Source organism: Oryctolagus cuniculus, chromosome 7, assembly GCF_964237555.1.
Source record: "Oryctolagus cuniculus chromosome 7, mOryCun1.1, whole genome shotgun sequence".
Classification (NCBI taxonomy): domain Eukaryota; kingdom Metazoa; phylum Chordata; class Mammalia; order Lagomorpha; family Leporidae; genus Oryctolagus; species Oryctolagus cuniculus.
In genome coordinates, this window is record NC_091438.1 from 132,302,656 (window position 1) to 132,319,960 (window position 17,305).

Consider the following 17,305-nt stretch of genomic DNA (forward strand, 5'->3'; position numbering starts at 1 on the left):
TCATAGCCTGGGAGTCTGTGGGCCTGGGGTCTTGGTCCCAGTTCTATTATTAGTCAGAGCTCAGGCTCCCCATCTATGAAATGGGGGGGGGGGTCCTGGTGGAGGTATCTCTAGCATTTCAGCATCCTGTGACTCCCCAACTCCAGGACTCATGTTGGGTTGGGCAAGTCTTATCTAAGAAGTCTGTTTGCTTCCAAATGGGTCAGAACTGCCCCCAGAAGAATGAAGGAGGGGGTGGCTGCTCGCCTGGGCCTCTAACTGGTGACAGCCAGTAGCTTCTTGGATACCTCCCATGTGAGTGCCACTTTCTCCCTACCATACCCCTCCAGCAGCCACGCCACAGCTAGGGGAAGTCCCTGCAAACCCTCACCCCGCCCCCCACCCCCAACCCAGGCCCCAACGAGTCTGGAGGGATTGCAAAGCAATGCCGAGGAAGTTGCTATGGAAACCCAGGCAGTACGGTGATGCTTAGAGAAGGAAGGGCCCTGGGTTCCCTACAAGGCTGGGGAGGGGTCCTCCTCACAGGAGTGGGCGCTCTCTGCACCGCTGAGGTCAGTTTAGGTCAAGCTCGCGGACCCTCTCCTCAGTCTTGCTTCCCTAATGGCCTTTCCAGCTCCCCAGTCACCTGCCCTCCACCCCCGCCCCCATGTTCAGACCCACCTGGAGAAGGCAGGGTTGAGAGTGGCCAGCCTTCGGGGAGGGGTGTTGATAGGGCCTATCTGAGAAGGTGTCAGAGAGGTGGGAGGGTAACTGGAATAAGGGCGATAAAACTTAGAGAAGATGAACTTTCCAGGAGACAGAGGCAGGAAGAGCACTTAACCCCTGGGGCCAAGGCTCTCGAGGAGTGGGAGGGTGGCCTCATGGGAGCCCCGGGAGGACGAGGGGGAGGGCCGCGGGGCTGCAGGTCTGGGGCTCTGTCTGGCGACTCCCGCCGTCTCCTACCATGCCAGCAGTGAGTCCAGAACCCCGGATGAGCGTGCTCTGTCTGCGCGGCTGGTCTAGGCAGGGGAGGGGGGCGGGCTGCAGAGCAGCTTTGAGCCCCTGCAGCAATGCCCCTGCCCTCCCGAGACGGTGACTTTGGCATTGCTCTCCGAGAAGCCTCCTCTGTGACCTGACCTTGTTTCCTCTCTGTGCTTGGTGCCGGGGTCGCAGAAGGGGCCACCAAGAAGCTGCGCAGCAACATCCGCCGGAGCACGGAGACGGGCATCGCCGTGGAGATGCGCAGCCGGGTCACGCGCCAGGGCAGCCGCGAGTCCACGGACGGCAGCACCAACAGCAACAGCTCGGACGGCACGTGCGTGCAGCCGCGCCCTTCCCTGGGCCCGCGCACACAGTCTGCAGCTGAGATGTCTCGGTTCCTCTGTGTCTCCCCAGGGCCCCGGGTCTTCCAGTTGTTCCCATAAGAGCACCCCCAGAGAGTCAGGAACGGCCAAGTCCCCCCTGCACGCTCTGGAAGGGCCCCCTGCTCCCTACACGCAGCCCCGCCCTGGAGGGCTGGAAGGGGAACGTGACCCTCAAATCCTTTCAGGTCCAAAACCGCTGTCAGGGCTCCGAGGAGCCGGGTTTTCGCCAGCAGGCTTGCTTGGGGCTTGAGGAAGGAGACTGGACTGGATCTGTGGTTTACAAACTGGGTGGTGACTCAGGGGCAGGAAGTAAAGTCGGGGCAGTGGCTCAAAACCAGCAGCAGGAAAAGAAATAGACAACTTAGACCTGCCCCAGGACGACACCATGCAGCCCCTTGCGAACTTGGATTTCAGTTTTTTAAAAGCCTTATTTAATTGAAAGGCAGAGTGACGGTGGGGGGAGGAGGGAGACAGAGACAGAGAGATCTTCCATCTGTGGGTTCACTCTCCAAATGTCTGCGATGGCTGGGACTGGCCCAGGCTGCAGTCAGGAGCCCAGAACTCCATCCAGGTCTCCCACGTGAGTGGCAGGGGCCCAAATACTTGAGCCATCTTCCGCTGCCTTCCCAGGCACACGGCAGGCAGCTGGATGGGAAACAGAGTAGCCGGGACTTGAACTGGCACTCGGATAGGGGATGCCAGGGTCTCACACAGCGACTTAACCCACTGCACCACACTGCCAGCCCTGTTTCAGTGTTTCTATGTCTAGCTGCACACAGGTCTGTAACTGGGATATGGTGTTAGGACTTCTTACACAAGAGCTGCAGCAAAAGATTTGAAAGTCACTAGTGGGAGATTCCTCCAGATCTCTAAATCTATGAGATTGTGGTTTGCAACTACGATTTTCTGCTTCAGTGTCATCAAGACCCCACAACCTCTAGTCCCAAGGTTCTGTGACTCCCTTACTTAAGATCCAGTGATTGCCGGCGCCACGGCTCACTAGGCTAATCCTCCGCCTAGCGGCACCGGCACACCAGGTTATAGTCCCGGTCGGGGCGCCGGATTCTGTCCCGGTTGCCCCTCTTCCAGGCCAGCTCTCTGCTGTGGCCTGGGTGTGCAGTGGAGGATGGCCCAAGTGCTTGGGCCCTGCACCCCATGGGAGACCAGGAGAAGCACCTGGCTCCTGCCATCGGATCAGTGCGGTGCGCCGGCCACAGCTCGCCAGCCGCGGCGGCCATTGGAGGGTGAACCAACGGCAAAGGAAGACCTTTCTCCCTGTCTCTCTCTCTCTCTCACTGTCCACTCTGCCTGTCAAAAAAAATTAAATTAAAAAAAAATATCCAGTGATCGTGCATCCCACTCCCATCCAGCTGACCCCAGGGTCTGCCAGGATTGCCTCCAGGACCCCACGAGGATACAAAAGTCCTCAAAGGCTCAAGTTTCTTCCTTCAAAATGGCAAAGTATATGCTTATAACCTATGCACACCTTCCTGCAGACTTTAGATCATCCCTAGCTGACTTCTAGTACCGAGCACCAGTGAAGGAAATGTAAACAGCTCAGGGAACCGTGACAAGAAGAAAAGGCCAGTACGTGTTGGGTACAGACCCGGTTGTTCTGAAGTGTATCTTGGATCTGCAGCTGGTTGAGTGTTCAGGGCGGAAGCGCAGGATCCGGAAGGTCACCAGCACTCGCTACATCCCACCCCGCACAGGGCCTCACCCCGCACCTGAGAGCCGAGATTCCCATGCTGGGCTCCCTGGCTGAGACCTGAGCTGGAGCCATGATCATTCAGTGCTTCCGCCACCCTGAGGGGTGTGGACACTGCTGCTCTACATTCTAGGTGGGGAGACTGAGGCATGGGAGGAGGGAGAACTTACCCAGAGTCACAGCTATTACCCACAGTGGAGTTGGGATTTGAATGAAGGCCACCCAACTCTAACCTTTGTTCACGATCCCTACACTCCATCCATACCAACTCCTAACATTCTGTGACTTTATGAGTTTAAGTTTCCTTACCTTTCTCAGACCCCATCATCTTAAGAATCTGATGTCTGGGGCTGGCTGTTGTGGTGCAGCAGGTCAAGCCACCACCTGCAATGCTGGCATCCCATATGGCACAGGCTTCAGTCTCAGCTGCTCTATTTCCAGTCTAGCTCCTTGCAATGGCCTGGGAAGGCAGTGGAGGATGGCCCAAGTGCTTGGGTCCCTGCACCCACATGGGAGACCTGGAAGAAGCCCCTGGCTCCTGGCTTTGGCCTGGCCCAGCCCTGGTTGTTGTGGCCTTCTGGGGAGTGAACCAATGGATGGAAGTGCTCTTTCTCTTTCTCTCTTTCTTTCTCTCTCTCTCAAATAAATAAGTAAATCTTAAAAAAAAAAAAATTATTGCGGACCATGACCAATAAAAGTGGCCTGGGCCTTGAAGCCCATTCCTGGGTAGAGAGGCTGGGCCTAGTGGAGGAGAGCATACTCGGCCTCTTCCTCCCTCCTTGCCTGTCCTTGGCCAAGGGAAACTCGATGCCAACCCGTCTAACAGGGATTTCTTCCTTGGACAGCCTTTTGTCTCTAGCCGGAGTGTGCACCATCCTAGGAGACCTGAGGACTTGGTTTGGTCCCTTGTAGCCCTGAGCAGAGCTGGGGCAAACCTCCCCCATATGTCCTTTCTCTGCTGGCCACACCCAAACCACCTGGGCTCGAGGAGGACATCGGAAAGCAGCAGTCTCCCTTGAGGACAGCAGCAGCAGCAACCCCCACCACCAGGCGTTGTTTCCTGCTTGCCCAGAACCCTCCCTGCATCCCGCGCCCCAGTCCTCACCATACCCCTCGGGACTGGGCATGGTCTCTGTTTTGCAGGCGAGACACATGGCTGACCTCTCCCAGTCTCTGCCTCCTCATGTGTCACGTTGGGCATTCGCTCCCAGCACGCAGAGTGGGTAAGGATGGAAGGATGCAATGCAGGCGGAGCTGCTGTTGGCGTTGTCGGCCCCTGGCCGGCTTTCAATCATTGTCAGCCTTTCCTGTCACTATCCCCAGGCCCCGCCCACCCTCACCTGCCGTTCACCTCAGCCCCGTAATTGTGCTATTTCAGTCTCAGCTGCTGTTTTAGGCACCCTTCATGTGACTGACTGGGATCTCAAATTCATGGTCAGCTCAAACCTCAGTTCTTGGAGCTTCCTCCAGGCGTTGAACTGTCTGGCCTTTGTCTCTGGGTCTCGGCACTGGTGTCCCCTAGGGAGGACACAGTCCAGCAAGCCCCACCTTTTAAGGGTCACCTCTGCAATCCTTGCCTTGTGGGTTTTATTATTATTAATTTCTTTTTCTCTAAGGACAGCAAAATAGCTTTCTCCCATGTGCAGGAATGAATAGTTCTGTTTGTCCCATGCCTGAGTAGTGAGCTCAGACCAGCAGGGGAGAAACTGAGGCACAGAGGGATGGTCCAGGGCCCCAGTCCCAGAGTCCCTGCGTCGGACCTCGTCCCCTGACCGCACCCCACAGTCGCCTGAGCACCACTGGTCACGCGCCTCTCTGCCCTCCTGCAGGTTCATCTTCCCCACCACCCGGCTCGGGGCCGAAAGCCAATTCAGCGACTTCCTGGATGGGCTGGGACCAGCCCAGATTGTGGGGCGGCAGACGCTGGCAACGCCACCCATGGGTGAGTCTGCAGGGCAGGGTGAGAGAGGTAAGGGCAGCCGCCCGGCGGGAGGGGCGCCCAGGGCCCCGGTGTCGCGGCAGAGAGTTACAGGAGCAGCATCCACCGCCTCCCTGCGTGGCAGCGTTCACGGCACACTCCTCCCCACGCTGCGGTAAGAACAGCGGCAGTGCAGCACCCGCCGCCAGGGAGCTCATTCTGTCACCGACTCTGAACGTGGGCAAGTCACACCCTCTCTTTGCACCTCAGTTTCCCTATCTGTAAGATGGGAATATGAGAATGCCAGTTCTGCAACCTAACAGCGGTGCTGGCTTGAACTTGTTGCTCCCAAGCAGCGCGTGGCGCCTCTTAGCTGAGGTCCGGCTCAGACCCGCCCTCCCCTCTCCAAGGGGCTCGGGGCGCCGCTCCCTTCTCTACCAGTCTGCCCTGAACAGCATCTGCCCCGGGGGTCCCCACGCAGCTCCCCGCCTTGGACCCTCACAGCCAAAGAGCAAGCTGCTGCGAGCCGAGCCTGCCTTCTAGAAAGTAACCGCCCAGGAGCCCCTGCGTGCTGGAAGAGAGGTCCGTGGGGACCCTGGGCGGGAGAGGGCGCTCCCCTGGCTCCTGGGCCGGATTTGGTCAATTCCCAGTTCTTGCTTTCAGGCTCTGAAGCGCCCGGGGAGCCGGCTTCTTCCAGTCCTGGACATAGCCTCTGGTGGGAGGCAGGGAGAGGAGCCAGCCGCTGGCCCCGGGCGAAGGCGCCCCGGCAGCCTCCAACACTTGTGTGTTGCGCCCCCTCGTGTCCAAAACTGGGGAGGACAGGCTTGTGCCCGCTCACCTTGCAGGGATGAAGTGACCAGCGGCGTGCAAGGACCCCGAGCCTTAGAATGGGCCTAGAAATCGCATAGCCAGCCGTGACCCCACGCCTGCACTTCCGCAGCGGGGCGCTGTGCTTTGTGGGAGCACTGCAAGTTCTCAGGCCGTGGCAGCCAGGAGGTGTGGGGCCTTCCCTGCCGCCATTGCCCAGGGGTGCGCAGGCCCTCGCCCCAGGGCAGCGCCTCCTGTCCTGGGCAGGCCCAAAGCTCTCTGGCCAGTCGCACTGCTTCTCTGTCAACATTTGTCCCACATACATTTGGGGCAGGTGGCAGGGACAAGTTAGGGACAGCAGAGCCTCCCCCCGCCCCAGGGGCACTGCCTGACCCCGGAAGCTCTGTCCCGGACCTACCTTTTCTGCCCAGCAAGGCAGAGGCTGCCAGTGAGCCACCATCCGTGGGAGTTTGGCCGCCATTTGTGGTGACCTAAGCATGCCCTTGAGGGTCATGCCCCCAGCCCACACCAAGGGTCCCTCAGTGGGTTGGACACAGTCGCCTGGGAGCAGCCTGGGGCACGTGCAGTTTGCCACACCTGTCCCCACTCCAGGGGTGTGGCAGCAGCCTCTGCAGACCGGCCTGTCCCTTGGCCTGGCTCTGCCTGGACTGTCCCCCTTCTCTCTTCAGGAGACGTGCACATCGGCATCACAGACCGGAGTGGCCAACTGGAGGTGGAGGTGATCGAAGCTCGGGGCCTGACTCCCAAACCAGGCTCCAAATCCCTTCCAGGTGGGGCCAAGAGCCTGGGAGGAGAATTTTGGAGATGGGGGGTCCTCTGGGGGAGGGAGGGGTACACAGCTGAGCTCTGAGCCTAGCAGGTTCTCAGCTCCCCAGTGGCCTAAATCAGAATTATTGACAGTGGAGTGATAGCCTGCCTGGAAGGCCAGCAGATGGGGCAGGGCGGGGCAGGGCAGGGCAGGGGCAGGCGACTGGAGGAGGCAGCGTTTGCTCCCTTGCACTCCTCACTTCCAGGGTCACCTGGAGTTTGGGGGACCTGGAAGGCCGTGGCAGCCCCTCCTGACCCCTGCTCACCATGCTCTCCCTTATCCCGCAGCCACGTATGTCAAGGCTTACCTACTTGAGAATGGAGCCTGCCTGGCCAAGAAGAAGACAAAGATGGCCAAAAAGACCTGTGACCCCCTGTACCAGCAGGCTCTGCTCTTTGATGAGGGGCCCCAAGGCAGGGTGCTGCAGGTGAGTGTGATGGGTGAGCGGGCAGGCCCTCAGGGCCATTTAGGACTTAGCCCGAACCAAGCACCAGGCCAGGGGCATTAGTGCACACTCTGTTGTATGAGTGCGTTTCTCATTCCTGTAACAAAACACTTGAGGCTGGCTAACTGTAAGAAAAAGGGGTTTATCCCAACCATAGTTCTGGGGCTTCAAGGGTTTGCATCTAATGTCAGCTGTCTTGCCGGCAGAGTCCCGACACACCACGAGGCATCCCATGGCTGGAGACAGGGAGCACCTGTGTGTCTGTGGCCGCCAGGATTCAGTCCCAGGGGCCACATCCTGATGACGTCATCTAACTCCAGTCACCTCCCAAAGGCCTCACCTTGAACTCCCAGAGTCCATTAGGTTTCCACTCTTGTAGAACCTCATGCTGGGGATCAGATTTCAACAAAGGAACCCTCGGGGGACACACTCAAACCCCAGCACCCACTTATTTCCACGGCTCAGGGAGGTGTTTCTGCTCCCAGCTGCTTCTCAAGGAGTGCAGGGCCCAGAGGGTGGCAGGATCGTTTCCCAGCTGGCACAGCTGGCACAGCTGGCAGGCAGGGCTGCCCTCTCCTGCTACCTAGCACCACTGCTAACTGCACATCGATCCAGGACCAGGCTGTGCATTAGCTGCTTTCCAGACGTGACCTTGTTCTCTCCACCTTGCAACCGAGAAAGTTTCAGAGAGATGAGGCCACTCGCTTGAGCTGTCAGCTGGTGACCAGCTGAGCTGAACTGAGCCCGAATCCTGGTGGCTGTCCTCCCAGTGACCCGAGTGGCAGAGCCCCTTCACACACTGTGTTGACTTCACTGCAGTCCTGGAGGGGAGGGATCATTGTGCCCATTTCACAGATGAAGACCCTGAGGTCATATGGGAATAAAGCACAGTGGCGAACCCCTGGGTTCAAACTCCAGCTTGACACTCACTAGTGACAGGTCGTATGTGATGAGGGTTGGCCAAGAGTGTACACGTCGCACGTATGGATGCCTGGCACATAGATACCCAGGGTTAACAGTGTTGGCCTCGCCTGAGGCCCCATAGGTAGCAAGGAAGAGGTAAGAGCCAGGGCCTGCCAGGGCAGCTCCTCTGGCCTGTGGAGGTTCACGGCAAGGTCCCTTGGAGTTGTAAACTTGAACCTCAGCACCCTAGCTTAGAAAAGGCCCCAGCAATGAAAACACAAGTTTGAAAATCACTGAGCAAATCTCTTCCCCTCTCGCAGTGGGTGGAGAGGAACACTGAGAGGCCCAGGGAGGGCAAGGGACTCACGTGAGCACCAGGCGGGCCAGCAGCAGGGCCGGCTCCTTCCTGGGGAAGGCTGTTACGTGGGATGCCGGGACGTTCTCCCGGTCAGATCCCAGCTCAGCTACAAGTTCTCGTGTATCTTTACGATGGTGAACTTGCCTTTGTGCACTGCACGGTCCTCTGTGTGGGCACAGCAGCCCCGCCTCCATGATGTGTTACAACAGTTGACATCATGCACCTTGAGTCTCTGGGCTCAAGTCTGGCCCCTCAGTAACTGTTGCCCCAGATCGGCCTGAGTTTGGTTCCCTCTGTCCCATCTGTAGCCTGGTGAAGCCTGCAGGCTCCTGGGCCCAGGGAAGTGGCTCAGTTCCTCATTCTGCCTCCCTTCTGCCAGGTGATCGTCTGGGGCGACTATGGCCGCATGGACCACAAGTGCTTCATGGGCATGGCCCAGATCATGCTGGACGAGCTGGACCTGAGTGCGGCGGTCACCGGCTGGTACAAACTCTTCCCCACCTCCTCCGTGGCAGACTCCACACTCGGCTCCCTCACCAGGCGCCTGTCCCAGTCCTCCCTGGAGAGTGCCACCAGTCCCTCGTGTTCCTAAGGACCTCAGGAAAGGAGGCCAGGATGGCAGTGGGGGAAGGGGTGCCAACGGGCCCCGCCTCCCCTCCTGTACATAATCTCCATGTCTTTCTGGACCCTTGCCCTGCTGCATGCCTGTTGGCTCCTGGGCTCGCCCCAGCTGGCAGTGGACACCGTAGTGTGTGTGTCTGTGTGTGTGTGTGTGTCTGTATGTGTGTATGTGACCATGTCATATCTGTTCATTCGTCTGGGTACACAGTCGGTCCAGGAGAGTACCCAGGCTGAAATTCTTGTCTCTTTGTATCTTCTTGAAGAGAAACTCGGAAGAGTGTTGGGTGGCCACGACTCACCCCGAGGAGTCTCCTGGGCTGAAGTGCGGGACACGGCCCCTGGTGGAGCCTGCCCGGTCGTGTGCCTGTGCCTCCTCTCGGTGGTCTCTGGTTGGTTTTCTGTCTTGTCTTTTGTCCCACCTTTTGCCTCTCCCAGCACTGCTGCTCTTTCTTGAGGAATGTAGCATCCACTGCAGCTGGCCACACAGAGGCCCAGAGGGGCCCCTGTGCACCTGCCCCAGCCCCTGGCCGCTTGGCAGCTGTGCCCGCGGAAAGCGCTCTGTGCGTGTAGCACGCCCTTCCAGCACCCTGGCCGGGGCCGGGGAGCCCAGGGCTCAGAGAGGGTCCTCCTGGGGGCAGGAGCCACCGCCTCCTCCTCCTCCCAGCGGAGCACATGGAGTTTTGGTTCCCAGCGTTGCTGGCCAGATCCTCAGAGGGAGGCGCCAGGGGCTCACCTGGGCGCTTGCTCTTCCCAGCCCACCTCCCCGCCTCCTCCCTGCCAGCGCTGCCAAAGGGGCTCTGCAGTGGGCTCAGGGGCTTGGCCCCAGATGGGCTGCTCTCAGCCCTCCAGGGCCATCCCTGCGCCGAGGCGCTGGGGCTAGGGCTGTGGGCTGGAGGGAGGGGGCGGGGTGGACAGCCCTCCCCGACTTTCGGGGACTCGCTGCATGCTCTCGTTCCTTCGGGGCTCTATTTTTTGCTCATGTCCAAACCTGGGTCCCTGCGTGGGGGCTCAGACTCAGTCTGGCGCCCACTGCTGGCTCCACGGGCAGCCTGGCCCCGGGCTCTCGTCCCCGCAGTCACCAGCTCCGCACAGCAATACTTCGTGCTCTCGGCCCCCTGCCTTCGCTGCAGCCTGGCCTGCGCCAGGCCCTCCTCTGCCTCTGCTCTTTCCCACTCTCGTCCTGTTGACGCTTCTCCCAGCCACTGTGACCCCGACTTGACAGCTGGGCCCTATTGGTGGGGACCAGTGCCTGGACTGGACCCTGGCAGATGTATGCTGGGAACCTGAAAACTGGCTCAGGAATGCCCTCCCTGTCCCTCTCCCATCTCGGCTCTGGGGTAGAGGGTGAGAGGTCCCCCAGGAGAGACACAAAGCGGCCTCGGGTTCCTGGGTGGCAGGGAGGAACGAGGCAGTAGAGTGGTCAGGGCATGGGGAAGGCTGTCTCTCAGCCTGTTTCACAGACATTGCCCCCCAAATGCTGCCGCGGCTCCCACGCAAATGCCCAAGGCAGGGAGAGCTCCCTGGGCAGCAGTGGAGAGGTCTCGGGCCTCAAGGCTTAGGCTCTGTTTGTAAGCGAACCTGGAGGGGCACAGGAGGGACAGCTCCATGACACTCAGGCCACCAGTCCAAAGGGGCTGGAGCCAGAGTCCTGGGACCCCCCTCCCGTGGAAACCAGGGGAAGCCACCAGGACCCCAGCACACCTGCACACAGAGTGTTTAGGAGGCAGCAAGGAAGGGAACAGAGCCTGCACCTGGGCTCCTGTCTGGCCCGAGCCTCCATTCTCGTCTTCTCAGAGGAGGGAGCCACCCTGGGCACGGGGAATGGGGAGGCGGTGGCCAGGACGGGCTTCCTCTTGGGGCAGCAATGTTCTCCTAGTCCATTGCTTGGACTGGGTAATGCGTACATTTCTTGTGTTCCTGAAAACGGGGCAAAGGGCTCTGTACCCTTTGCCCTTAGCGGGGAGATGGAAAGGAATTTTCAAAACCGCATGTTCCTCCCGGCTGCTGCTGGACTCCCCTCTAGTGCGGCCACAGAGGGTGGTGTGAATTTGACCGCTTTGGAGTGGTGGGGTTCTGAGTGACCCACAGGCGAGACCCAGACCCTGCAGCCACCCCCTGGATGCAGGGTTTCTGGGTACCCTCCCTCCTCTAGGGGTCCAGGAAGGCGGTGGGAGAGGGTGGGAATGGCCAGCAGGGACGAGCAGCTGGCTAGCCTCTGGGGGAGGCTAGCACGGCCAGTTCCGGCCCAAGGAGGAGTCTGCTGTGCCGGGGACATGGGCTGCTTGCCTCTAACCCCAGCTATCCAAACTGCCCACGAGGTGGGCAGTCCCATGGAAGATCATTGCTTCCAAGTTGGCCTTGGGGAATCACTGTTTTTAACCTGGGTTCCCCCCAGGTTTCCCTCGAGAGGGAAGTTGTTAGAGGCTGCTGGATGTGAGCTGGGGAGTGGCTGGATCTCAGGTCTGTGTCCCAGCATCCTGGGAGCACCTTTCTTGGGGTTGGGGCAAGGGGAATCTGCCCTTTGTGGAGAGAATGGTGGGGGTGGGGGAGGTGGAGGAAGGAAACCATCCTCCAGGGTTCCCCCTACCCTGAGTCCAACTCACTGCCAGGTGCAGTGTCCCGGCTCCAAGCGCCCCTCGCCCCAGATGGACCCAGGTGGAGGCTGCCGGATGGGGGTCTGTGGCCTCCCCTCTGTTCTGGTCAGGCAGGACTCCCCGGGGATGCGACAGAGACCAGAGTGGCCTGGCAGTGAGCTGGGCCACAGCAGGCCGGGATGGGTGACTCAGAACGTCTGTCTGCACAGTTCTGTGCTGTTTGGTTTGCGCCACTTTTGTCAGACTCCTTCCCTACGGGGAAGCCGGCCATGGGCCTTAGGTAGGAACCAGGCTGCAGCGGAGGGGGCCACGTCTGGGTCTGATAAGGGTGACTGGATCCTCCAGGGAAGCTCCATCTCCGAAAGGACTCCCCACTCGGTCTCCTCCACCACCTGGTTCCGCCAGGAACAGAGCACACGGGAGGCTCTGGAGGCCCAGCGAGTCCCAGACAATGCCAGCATCCACGGGGCAGCGCAAGCCTAGGGGAGCTCCCCGCTCACTCGTGGCACCACTGCCTGCGGCTGCAGCACTAAAGTCCAGCCAACTCTCCCCAGGGCTGTGACCCTCACAGGGAAGCGACCCGAGCTCTCCTCCACTGCCAGCCCTGAGGAGAGTGGAAGCCTCTTTTTAAAGACAACTGAGTCCTCCACGGGCACTTCTTTGGAAATGAAATGTAGCACAACCTCAGACTGCGTTACCAGGAGCCCTGACGCGTGCCCGGCGTCCTTCCTCCACACCCTGCGGCCGGGAGCTGCAGCGCCCTCTTCCCCTGGGCTTCTGAGCTCCTGATACCTCATACTCCCCACGCATCCTGGGCCCAGAAGGCAGCACGGCTTCGGGACGGCTGCTCCTCTGTGTCTCTCCGATTGCTCCCACACTGTGCAAACCCTGTGCGTGAGATTGCTGCCTTTTGCCGCCGCCGTAGTCGAGTTGCTGTCCGCCGGGTGGGGAGCGGTGGCACTTCGTTCAGGGCCCGGAGGTCGGCCAGCGCTGTTTCTGCAGTGGCTGCGGGGAGCCTGCCTCCTCCCACCTTCCTCTCCCCCTCCTCCGAGTTTTCCTCTCCGATATCCTGACACGTACCGAGGTTCTTTAACGTGCTGCTTCCTCTACTGGATCGTCTCTCACTGAGTGATCAGGGAAGAGATGGAAATGTAGACTCGCCCCCTGCTTTCTCCCTCCAGTCTGCTTCTCGCTCAGAAGAGACGGGGGGGGGGGGGGGGGCAAAGCAATCATGACTGGAGAACGGGGGAGCCCCCTGCCATCGGGCCCAGCCTGATGGGGGGCTGGGCTGGCCTGGTCTGCCTGGGAAAGGGTTATTTTGAAAGAGTGCCTGAGCATCTCAGCGCAATGTCAGTGATGCCAAAGAGAGTGACTCGGCCTCCCCGGGCACCGGCCCTGCTGGCCGAGCTGCACACGTGTGGCTCAGATGCTGGCATGGCCAGTGGGGGGGCCTGGTTCTCTGACAAAGGGCTTAATCTTTCCATGTAGCAAAGCACCCCCTCCCCCACCCCACCCCGAGCTTGGGTTCCTCTGCTCCGAGCAGGCTGTGCCTGTGAGGGAAGCCTGCATTCTCTTGGGCGCCTCGACTGGTTTGGGCCATGAGTGTTACTGCTCCAGGAAAATCTTCCGGGGCTCTGGTTGGGAACTTGCTCAGAAAGGCAGGGCCTTGGGCCTCTGTGAGTTCACATCAAACCCTGGGACTGGGTTCCAGACAGCTTGGCAAACAGAAATGGGGCCTGAGAATTCCAGGGCCAATGGCGCGTCTGTCCCATTAACCACCGACCTGGACAGCTTTCTACAGGGACTCGTGGGACCTGCTGCAAGTCTCTTCGCTCACCTGCAACACCTGACCATTAGCTCGTTGCCCCGTGGTCCCCTCCAGGCTCTCGGAGTCTTTGCTGCGGGGCTGCTGAGGTGGTGAGCCTGGTGTAGCTGACGCCCAGCTCCCCCGGGGCCCCAGCGGGCACAGGTCCACGTCTGCTCGTGCCCAGCTGCTGCTGCAGACGGGAACTCTAGGAATCCTAACAGACCCGGCTTTCACCTTGTTGTGGTTTGTTCCCCTCCTTTATTCTTGTGAGAAGTAATTAAGGGTACAATGGACAGTTTTCAAGGTGCTGAAGTGATTGTCACAACTTCAGCTGCTTTCCGAGTGAGCGTGCGTGCGGTTCCTCATTTCTAATGTAGATGACTCCAGTGGGTGGGCTGAAGACCGCAGGCGAGAGGGAACTCCTGCCCCTTCCAAGTATTTTGCTTCTCAAAACCACTCGTCCCTGCAGAAGGTCTTTTACCAGCACCGTCTCGGAAGGCAGAGTGGCTGTTTCCATAGGGAAAGCAGACTTGATGGTTCTATCCGCTCCTTAGCGTGGCAGCTCACGGGAGGCAGGAACCCCTTGTTCAGAATTTCCAAATGCATCCTGCAAAGACAGAGATCGCTGATATTGGCTGACAAGCACACTGTTTAGATAAGAAGCAATTAGCCTTTTCTATCCGTGCCCTCTACATTTTCTATGTGCAGCATCTTTCTGTGGTTCCTGGGTGGCAGGTGCACAGCTGGGAGGGACTGCCGGCTGTTTTGTACAACGTTCTTGCCAATTCCTTCGAGGAGAAAATTCTTCACATGGCTTCTGCATGTACAGTATTTGGGCAGCAAAAAAATGATTAAAGTCAGTTTGAAAATGGTCCCCTGTGTTTTCATTCTCTAGAGGGTTCTTAGTCCTGGGAGAGAAAAAATAGGGTTCTAAGTGACCCAAAGGAGGATGCTTTGGCCAAGAGGCAGGGGAGAAAAGGCACAACATGGGGCTGACGCTGTGGCATGGTGAGTAAAGCTGCTGCCTGTGGCGCCGGCATCCCATGTGGGTGCTGGCTCGTGTTCCAGCTGCTAATGACCTGGGAAAAGCAGTGGAGGACAGCCCAAGTGTAGTTTGGGCCCCTGTCATATATATGGGAGACATGGATGAAGCTTCTGGCTCCTGGCTTCAGCCTGACCCATTTCCTGGCCATTGCAGCCATCTAGGGAGTGAACCAGTGGAAAGATTCTCTCTCTCTCTCTCTCTCTCTCTCTCTCTCTCTCTCCTTCCCTCCCTCTCCCTCTCTCTTTCTCTTTATCCTCTCTCTGTGGTTCTTTTAAATAACTAAATAAGTCTTAAAGAGAAAAAGGCACAGCAGATATGACCTGGGCCTCTGACCCCTATCCGGGAAACTCTATTGCCTGAGGACTGTGCCAAGGCCGTGGGATCTGACTACTCGAGGCAGCTGCCCAGCTCTCCCTTCCCATAGTCCCTGCTCCAGGCCCCCAAATCCTTTGGTTCCCTCTGACTCTACAAGGGATGCCCAGGTGGAGGGGAAGGTAAGATGGGGCTAAGGCCACTGCTTCCAACCTGCTGTTCATTGGCAGGAAGGTGGAATTGGGAGTGCAGCCAGAGCTCAGACCCAGGCACTCCAATATGGGATGTGGCCATCCCAAGCAGCATTTTTTTTTTTAAAGATTTATTTATCTGGGGCCGGCGCTGTGGCGTAGTGGGTAAAGCCACCGCCTGCAGTGCCAGCATCCCATGTGGGCGCCGGTTCAAGTCCTGGCTGCTCCACTTTCGATCCAGCTCTCTGCTATGGCCTGGGAAAGCAGTAGAAGATGGCCCAATTGCTCCTGCATGGGAGACCTGGAAGAAGCTCCTGACTCCTGACTTCGGATCAGCACAGCTCCAGCCATTGTGGCCAATTGGGGAGTGGACCAGCGGATGGAAGACCTTTCTCTCTCTTTCTCTCTCTCTCTGCCTCTCCTTCTCTCTCTGTGTAACTCTGCCTTTCAAATAAATAAATAAAAAAGAGAGAGAGAATGAATCTTCCATCTGCTTATTCACTCCCCAGTTGACTGCATTGGCTGAGGCTGAGCCAGGCTTAAGCCAGGAGCTTAGAACTCTATCCTGGTGTCCCATGTGAGGGGCAAGGGCCCTAGTACGTAGGTCATCTCCCATTAGCAGGGAGCTGGATTGTCAGCAGAGCAGCCAGGAGACCAGCTGGGGCTCATATGGGATGCTGGTGTCTCAGGTGGTAGCTTGTCCCATTACGCTGTGGTGGCTTAACCTGTTGAACCATGATACAAGCCCTGGCTACTCCACTTGAGATCCAGCTTCCTGTTAACACATCTTGAGGAGGCAGTGGATGATGGCCCAAGTGCTTGGTTTGGGCCCCTGCCACACACGTGGGAGACCCAGATGGAGTTCTGGGCTCTCGGCTTCGGCCTAGCCCAGCCCCAGCTGTTGCAGGCATTTGAGGAGTGAGCCAGTGGATGACAGATTTCTCTCTCTCCCCCTCCCTCCCTCTTAAATAAATCTTAAAAATTTTAAAAATATCCCTACATAAACCAAGATACAAAGCCTTACGTGGTTTAATAAACTCAAAATTGAAAAGTAAAATGTAAAGTTAATAATGTAATGAAAATGTAAGAGAAATATTTTTGTGAACTAAGGGCAAGGAAGAACTTTTAATTATTATTAATATGCAAATTAAATCAATCATGAGACATCACTTTATACCCATAAGAGATGGGCACAAATGACCAAGTTGGACATTGTCAAATAATGGTAGGGACATGGAGGTAAAGGGACCTCAGATTCTGCTGTAGAGAAGTAGATTGATGGAGCCATTTTAGAGTACAATCTAACGCGACCTGTTCTAATTATATGCAGACTCCAAGGCCACGAAATATGCATAGAGGTCCACTAAAGGGATACATAGAAGGATGTCTATTGAAGCATTATTTATGGTGATGGGATGGTCGGCAGAATAACGTCCCCCTGAAGACGGCCACATTCTGATCCCAAACTTGTGGATAATGAACTTACATGGCAAAAGAGATAGACATGAGGGGTATCTGGGTTTTATCAGGGATATTACTGGGGCACTGAGATAAGATCCAGTCTAATGCCGTGGGTCTTTAGGAGTGTGCTCAGAGGGCCATGTGATTGCACAAGACTGGTCAGACCGATGTGGCTTTGAGGACAAGTCAGGGATGGGCATGAGCTAAGGAATGTGGGAAGCCTCTAGGAGCTACAAGGCAAGGAAGCAGATTCTCCCCTGTGGCCTCCATAAAGAACTCTTACAACTCAATCATAAACAACTCAATTTAAAAATGGGCAGGGGCGGGGATTTGATGTAGTGGAAGGATGCTGCTTGGGTGCCTGTCTGCCGTATCAGAGTTCCTGGGTTCCAGTCCCAGCTCCACTCCTGACTCAAGCTTCCTGCTAACATGCACCCTGCAAGGCAGCAGGTGATAGTCCAAATAGCTGGGTCCCTGCCACCCATGTAGGAAACCTGGGTTGAGCTCCTGGCTCCTGGTTTCAGACTGGCCCAGCCCTAGCCATCATGGCATTTGCAGAATGAATCAGCAGACAGGAACTTTCTGTTTTTCTCTGTGTTTCTATCTGCCTCTCAAATGAATACATAGAATTTTTAAACAAATAGGCAAAGGCTTTGAATTGACATTTCTCCAAAGGTATACAGATGAGCAATAAGCACATAAAAAGATATTTATTAGCCATCAGGAAATGCAAATCAAAACCATAACGAGATACTACAGGAAAAATGGAAGGTATTGTGTACATTTTTCATTATACTAGATGTAGCACAATATTATTTGAAGGTAGACTGTGATTACAGATGCATGGAGAATGGGTAGGTGTTGGGCATAGAGATTAAGATACCAGTTAGGATGCCTGCATCCCACATCCGAATGCCTGGGTTTGAGTCTGGGTTCTGTTCCCAACTGCAGCTTCCTGTTCAT

General features: G+C 57.4%; 1 protein-coding gene across 2 annotated transcripts in view; it reads left to right on the forward strand.

The window, feature by feature from the left end:
* The window catches only part of RIMS3 (regulating synaptic membrane exocytosis 3), a 39,426-nt gene extending 25,220 nt beyond the window's left edge, over window positions 1-14,206 (forward strand). For both annotated transcript variants that reach the window (XM_051857905.2, XM_051857906.2), the window contains 5 exons: window positions 1,153-1,294; window positions 4,881-4,993; window positions 6,466-6,567; window positions 6,893-7,032; window positions 8,691-14,206. In XM_051857905.2, the coding sequence (XP_051713865.2) occupies window positions 1,153-1,294; window positions 4,881-4,993; window positions 6,466-6,567; window positions 6,893-7,032; window positions 8,691-8,903 (710 nt within the window). In that variant the 3' untranslated portion in view covers window positions 8,904-14,206. The remainder of the gene's footprint in view (window positions 1-1,152; window positions 1,295-4,880; window positions 4,994-6,465; window positions 6,568-6,892; window positions 7,033-8,690) is intronic.
* The last annotated feature ends 3,099 nt before the right edge of the window (window positions 14,207-17,305 follow it).